Here is an 8,000-nt window from a genome sequence, read left to right on the forward strand (position 1 = left end):
ATCCCAAATAAAAGAAAATATCTTCTTTTCACATGCTTTAAAAAATCGAATCATTTGGGGATGGTAAGACTTGAAATAGATTTGTGAATTGGGGAACCACCAGGGTATTGACAACAACAATTTTTCCATGAAGAGACAAAGATTTATTTTTCAAAGGGCGTAATAATCTGTCTAGTCTTTCCAGTCGGGGTTCAAAATTAATGTTCGTAATTAAGTTTATATCAACAGGAATATTAATACCTAGTAGATCGACATCCCCGTCAACCCATTGTATCGGCAAATGAGTAGGTAAGCGAAAACTCCAATGTCCCTAATCGTAATATCTTACATTTGTCTATATTTAAAGATAGGCCAGATATATTAGAAAAACGTTCTAAATCAGACAACAGGGCGTAAAAATTTTCCAAATTCGGTTCAAAAGGGAAATTCGAATCATCGGCGTATTGTGATATTTTTGTAATCTTTTCTTGAATCCTTAAACCCCGAATAGACTGATTAGACCTAATCTTAATTGCAAGAACCTCAACGGCCATGAGAAAAAGATATGGGGATAATGGACATCCCTGGCGGACTCCGCGCTTCAGAATAAAGGGATCGGAAATATAACCATTATTTATAACAGAACTCGTTGTTTTCTCATATAGAACCTTTATCCATGTTATTAGTTGCGGACCAAAATTGAAAAACTCTAAACATTTAAACATGAAATCCCATCTTAAAGTGTCAAAGGCCTTCTTGAAATCTGCTATGAATACTAACCCTGGTTTCTTCTCTTGTTCATAATGCTCTATTGTGTCTAGTAGTCTTCTAATATTGTCGCCTATATATCTATCCTTAAGAAATCCCGTCTGATCCTGTTCGATTACGTCTGCGATTACCTTTTTTATACGTAGGGCTATATACACTTAGATAAAATTCTATTATCACATCCTAAGAGAGTTAGAGGGCGCCAGTTTCCCATGGCGGTTGGGTCCTTGTCAATTCCCTTATTATCTTTTTTGAAAAGCAATGAAATGAGTCCCTTTCTTTGAGTGTCAGACTGAAATCCATTAGCGAAGGAGTAACTAAAACAACATAGCATTGGTTTCTTAAAGATATCGAAAAAAATCTTATATACTTCTACCGGTATGCCATCAAGCCCCGGTGATTTCCCAGACTGAAATGACGAAATTGCATTTTTTAATTCTTCCTCATCAATAAGACCTTCACAAAGTTGTTGCTGCTCATTGGATAAACGTTTACTGTAGTCCTGGGGGAAAAATCCATCACAATTTGCATCAGAAAGGGACATTGGTACTTCCTCAAACGAGTAAAGTTCAGAAAAAAAATCAACCTGGTCCGAAAGAATATCTTGTGGGTTTGACGTAACCTCGCCGGAAGGCCTCTTGAGTCTTTGGATATTTTTTCTTGAATAATTACGATGGATTAGGCTCACGAAGTATTTCGTGCACCTTTCCCCCAACTCCATCCACCGTGATTTACACCTTATCAAGATACCATTAAGACGTTCGTTATATAAAGATTCTAATAATTTTTGTTTACATATCAGTTCATCAAGCTGGACTGGTTGGGGTAAGGTGGTGTTGTCAATCTGACTTTGCAAAGTATTAATTTCGGCAATAAGTTTTTTTTTTTCTGTCATCAGGTACTGTTTGTTTCTCCAACTACTAAATTTTATACAATGACCGCGAAAAAAGCATTTTGCCGTATCCCAAACAATTTGAGGATTTGCAGTGTTAACATTATTTTCAAAAAATTCAGACATAACTTTTTTCGTTTGTAAAAGAAAAATTTTATCTTCGAGAAGGGATTGATTAAATTGCCAGTAGCCAGGCCCTCGCGGGAAATTCGCGGTCACAAAAGACAACGTAATCAGGTTATGGTCAGATTTAAACTTGTCTGCGATGCAACATTTAGTTACCAATGTTGGAATCAATGTTGGCGATCCTACCCGCGGTCGGGCTGGTACCTCGGGTGATACGGAATACCCCGTGTTTTATTCTATATATATAACCATTAAGATTTGTTTAGGAAACGTGAGATTTAGATGTGGCTGTCATCTATACATAGCTGTGAGGAATAGCTATGAGTCTACTGTAATACACAAATAAACATCTCAAAATGAAAAGTTAGATGTAGGGTATATTGTACTTAAATGAGACACAATTATCCACTCTGATGTTAGAACTTGGATCATATCAATAGACGAATTCGTACGGCACAAACTGATTGCGTCATATGGGGTACCCGGTAAGCATTTAAACAGTAACCGCCACGTCAACGCGCTCTTTCGAGGGCGTTCGAACGGGGAATGTTGTTCGAACGCCTTCGAAATCGCGCAATGACGTGGCGGTTACTGTTTAAATGCTTGCCGGGTACCCCATATGACGCAATCAGTTTGTGCCGTACGAATTCGTCTATTACATCAGATTATTCTGTACTTTCCCCATGTATCCATCCTCTATCGCTGGCCAAGGGCCAACCTCTCTCATCACAATAACCCATAAACGCGTAAAACGTAATAAGCACTGCGTTAGGCAACAAAACTGACCCGTGGTCAGATCAACATATAGTGATATTACACGCAGTGTACAGACATCGATGGTGTCATCAAGCAGAGGTGTAGAACATTTATGATGGTTAGTGATCCATGTTAATAATATTTGGATATAATTCAATCATAACAACTTAATAAGATTACTTCCACGTCAATCATATGTTGTTATTGGTATGGTCCGATAACCCATGACATCACGAGGTTTGCCCTCGTGGCTTCGTTCGACATTGCAGTTCTCCTTGAGTGTTGTTAATAAGCCCGTCTGATCATCTATCGCACTTGTTACCATCTTGAGTCGGCGCACACTTGTCACACAAATGACGCTACACGTTTGGAAAAACATCCGTGAGGTCATTCTAGTGACGCTGAAGAAGAGTGATAGATGTCACTGGAAACTTCCGTAAGAAATCACCGAATCTTATCCAGTTGAAGAGATTGAATTGTATACAAGTAAGTATAAAAAGTCTCTTAAGCAGGGATATGTCAAAGTCAGTAGCAAGTAAAGCATAATTTGAGCTTAATTAATTTCAAAAATCTCTGTGCATAATGTTTCCGGTTACGTCACTTTTTTGTGTTAACATCATTACAGGGTGTGTTAATCAGCCATTTATCAGCTTTAGTTAATAGATAAAGCCCAGGTTCACAGGTCCTGATCAATACATGAAATTGTTGACATTTTCATTAAGAACTTTATCATCTATTGTCGTTTATTTCTAGAAATGACAAATAGCATAGATATTAAAGTCTAAGAGTTCTAGAGGATGTTTTGTGGTTGTTCCATGCGCTCGGTCAAATGAGTGTCCAAGCAGTTTCGTTACCTGGAATGACTTGGCATATAAAGAAGTACCGCAAGTCGCAATTATTGTCGTACCACCTATTTCCAGCTTCTTTGAGCCAGTTAAGATATTGAACGCAATTTTGAAAGCGGGCAAATAACCCATTGTCTGGTCGCAACGCACCCCATGAGTTGTACTCCCCAAGTGGAGAACCATCCACCCACTCAAACTTTCCTTCTTCACGTCGGTCGTGCAGGCCGAACCACAAGGGATCGTTATTGACTGACTTCTGATACAAGGAGATGAGGAAGTCGTTGATCTGGGCGTCACGGGGCATGGCGAGGGTACCACCGTCTGCACGACAGGTCGCGGCCGCTTCGTTGAAGGTTTGATAGGTTTTGAACACCTTGTAGCAGATCCCGCGGAACACGGTATAACCTCCTTTGCAAGACACTGTGAACATGTAAGAGACACAGTGATAGTGTGGATTTCAATGACTTAAAAATTCAATGACTTGAAAAATTCAAGTCAATTCAAGTCGATAATTGTATTTCAGTGAAATACTGCACAGCCTATATCTGACTCTTTGTGATGTGTATTTGTGTGCATCACAGTAGACTCATTGGTTTATAAAAATGAAAACTGTTGAATGGTAGACCCCCATGTTTGTGACATAAGAATGACGTTATAAGAAAAAGAAAAAAAAAGAAAAAAATTACGCCATCAATATTCGGGTTATTTTCTTTTGAAGGTTAAATCACATCTTTAAATACTAGAATACAGGGTAAGAGGTAGCCTTACCTTTATCTGACTTGCCCCGAATGTTCGTTTGAGGCCGTTCAGGTGGATAAGTTGGCTTTCCTTGTAGCCCAGGCGGCCCGAAGGACCCCACAGGCTCAGGCAAGTCCTGAGATCCAACGGGCCCCTTTCCTTCCGGGGGTTTAGTCGGTATAGGAGACACAAGGGCTCCATCCCTAACATCCTGTCCCACGGTTCCAGCTGGTCCCACGGCTTCCCTTTCACCCGGGGGTATAGGAGGCCACAGAGGCGTCGGAGGTCCCGGATGCATGTTAGACCCGGCATCTCCTGGCAAGATGGGCCCAGTCTTGTTCGGAGGGTTGGGTCTCTTAGGTCTTATATTATCTGGAGAGACAGGTAAAAAAACTAATGACTGGAGTTTCACAAACAAATCTAAAATCCATACCTGAATGATGAATATCATGGAAATTCGACGTTCAGGTATGCTCTTGAAATATTATACCAAAAAGCACTTGTTGAGTAAGCTGCTAAGATGACTCGTCCCAAACTACATCAATCTGATGAAATATATGCTGACATCTCCATCTGATTTCACAGAAATTCTGCTGCAGTGCCAAGAAAAGCCACCGGTAGGCCCAAAATTAACCTTGACTCGTGTCTTCTTAAGACCGACCCACATACCAAGTATATTTACAATCCATACAGAGGTTATTAAAGGAGTCCTAAATTCCAGAGGGGGGAGTTATTTTCCAATAGATGATAATGCTAGGAAGTAAACATGAACATTTTTTACAGTATGCGATAAAGTACCCACTAGTCCCGTGCGCATAAAAAATCATTCAGTATCTACCAAATTCCCTGGGTGACCCTCCAAACATCCTCAGCCTATGGCTCAATACAATGTGCCTGACAAGGACTGACAAAAGTTAGATTACAAAAAGAATGTCAGGGTGGTTAAGAAAAACTTGTCTTGCTATGTGTTCTTTTATATCTTATTAACAATTTGCCTTATTCTTGTGCTTAACCACCCTCATTTATGCCGATAATATCTAATATCAAATATGTATGTTAACGCAGAGAGAATACATGGGTAGGGTTTGCAGGGGGTTAGTAGGTATAATATTGGTTTAAAAAACACACCTTGTGTAATTCACCACAAGCAGAATTTTGTAAAAAATCGTCTGATTATGTATGAATTGATACATAATCTAATGGAAAATAACACTGTCTTCTGGAGTTTAGGACTCCTTTAACCCTCATCCGACCGACACATTTTTGCGACGAATCTGGCCGTATGGGGTCCAAACGGACCCCGTTTTGCTTTGCCCCCTAAATATATTTCTGGTGGATCGTATTGTAGTTATTGTGCATATCCTGTTACAATTATGTATGGAGAATATTTTGACAAGTTTTGGTGTTGATGATTAAAGCTCATTATGATAATTTATGCAGAAAATGAGGAGAACCCGCATTTTCCTTTAACCCTTTCTAGACTGGGGGGGCTAAAAGTGCCCGCGCCAACTTTGACATCGTATAACTGCCAAATGACGTATGCTAAGACTACCATACTTGGTGACTTTTCCTAGAATTTAGTAGGCAACAATTCCATGATAATAGTTTAAGTTTATCATTTTCTCCTGTTGCCATGGCAACGGGATTCTGACAGGCATTTATACTTATGATTCAATTTTTTTATGGCTTAATTCCACATAAAATAACATACAACATACACGGAGCAATAATGACAGTACGAATAATTCACGCTACGTAATTGATAATGTTACTACAGTAGTTTGCTGTTATTACAGAGAATATGTATGTATGTTGTATGTTATTTTATGCAGAATAAAGCCATATAAAACGATTAAATCACAAATAAGAAAATTCTGTCTCAAATATCTTACCGAGATACAGTCGCTTTGTCAGCTTTAACGTCAAATTGCTTTAATTCTTTACTCAGTAATCTAATGTTGAGTTGGTCCTGATGTCACAATTAAGACAGGTAAATAACAGAATGCAAGAATAAGATAAACGTAACTCCAGGTACAGAGGTTTTGGTTTAAAAATGAAATCTGTAATCTTCTGTACAAAAAGGGACAAATGTAAACTTTCGGATGTATTTCCTAAAAATTGGACAAATGTGGTTCTATGCATAATATTAAGGGATCTATTCTTCATACACGTCGTTACTTTTATATGGGTCGATTGGATAAGTCTTTATGCAACCGTGGACGTACGAATGTTTCCGACAATATAGCAGACGCCGTTGAAAAAATGCTACTGTGAAACCCAGTTCTATGTTGTTACAATATGCGGTTGAGTGAGTGACACGAAATGTCATCGTCCTCTGTGTCGTTGACCCCTCTTTCTGTAACACTCTAGTAGGTATTGATAAAGAACCAGTACCTTCAAATATAGCGGTCAAATCCTACAATAGGTAATGTACAAACTTATAGTAGACAAGACGCTTGTTTGTTTTATCTCCCTTGTTATATCAAGGAGGTTTAATTAAACCTCCTTGGTTATATACACTATGATTATTGGCATCTGGTGACTTGTTTCCTTGCCGTTAGCCCTCGGGCAAGATTGGCAATAAAGATTGTTGCTACAACCCTTGACTTGTCACAGTCGTCGCACGATGCTGCGCAAACTGGGGTCATTCAAAGGGCAGTCCTGGATATAGTAGTTGTACTAGTATCCATTATTATCTTCGCCGAGTACTTGTACTCGGGAAGATTATGTTTTCGGTTGAAAAATCTGTTAGGTGGGTCTGTATGTATGTCAGGAGCATGACTCAAGAAAGCTTCGATGAATCTTTATGATTTTTGGTAGGTGTGTAGTGGTTGTGCAAAGGAAGGTCAAGTTCGAAAATGGTTTACCTTGCGTTTTTCAACAGTACTGCAGCGGACTTTTAATTCTTTTGTGTTTGTATGTAGGCAAAAAAAGTGACGGAAACGTTGATGGATCTTCATGATTTTTTGCAGGTGTGTAGATGTTGTAAAAACGGAGGTCAAGTTCAAAAATTGTTCTCCTGGCATTTTCCGTCGGTACTGCAGCGGGCTTTGTGTTGATGTGTATTTCTTGTGGACAAGATAACTCGAAAAGCTGTCGATGGTTCTGCATGATATTTAGTGGATGGATAGGGTTTACAAAAAGGAAGGTCAAGTTCGATAATGGGCATTCTAGCGGGTACCTAAGGTACTGCAGCCGAGCTTCAAAATTTGAGGGCATGTTTTCTACAAGTGTTATGGTCATGATTTTTGTGTGGTGAATAGTTCATGTTATAGGAAGTAAGTTGTGAAAGTTTGGGCCCCCTAGCGTCTTGTTTGGAACTGCAGTGGTTGTTTTTGTTTTGACCTTCGGACAGGAATAACTTGAGAAGGGGTCGACAGATCGTCGTGACGTTTGGCATTCAGATAGCTCAGATGGTGCTTTACATAATAAACGACTAATTATGCGAATCAGGATATAATTGGCATAATTAGTAAGGAAAGTTTGATGCATTTCATATTGGGACTCTTAAACATGTGACGGTTTCCCCGAAAACAGGTCTTACAAACAGTTGGCCTGGGAAAGTAGGTCAAATAAACAAATAGAGCACAGCACTGCTCTCCAAGCAGAGGTGTGGGTCCGGCTGTTTTTTCACATGTTTAGTTTAGGCATGTTTGTCCAAAGCACGTTGGCGACATAACGAAAAGGGGACGAAATAGAAAGCCCGACAAAACACCTAAAAACACGTCAAAAACACGGCTCTGCTTGGAAAGTACATTGCTCCAAAACTGCACCACTGCTAGGTACGGTAAAGTCACATTTACTATGTCTTCCAAAATGTGTATGACATGGAATAAAGATTTATTCTATTCTTATTTATATATATTGACTGCACCATTTCATTGTCACATTCAACT

The 8,000-nt window shown here is 39.2% G+C and overlaps 1 protein-coding gene across 1 annotated transcript; it reads right to left on the reverse strand.

Moving 5' to 3' along the window:
* Positions 1 to 1,238: 1,238 nt before the first annotated feature.
* On the reverse strand, positions 1,239 to 4,402 carry LOC136444317 (collectin-11-like). The gene is made up of 3 exons (XM_066441827.1): positions 4,135 to 4,402; positions 3,517 to 3,786; positions 1,239 to 1,249 (listed from the first exon to the last, which is right to left on the reverse strand). The coding sequence occupies exons 1-3, from the start codon at positions 4,400 to 4,402 to the stop codon at positions 1,239 to 1,241; spliced, it is 549 nt and encodes a 182-aa protein (XP_066297924.1).
* Positions 4,403 to 8,000: the final 3,598 nt, after the last annotated feature.

The sequence above is a fragment of the Branchiostoma lanceolatum genome, chromosome 11, assembly GCF_035083965.1.
Source record: "Branchiostoma lanceolatum isolate klBraLanc5 chromosome 11, klBraLanc5.hap2, whole genome shotgun sequence".
NCBI lineage: Eukaryota > Metazoa > Chordata > Leptocardii > Amphioxiformes > Branchiostomatidae > Branchiostoma > Branchiostoma lanceolatum.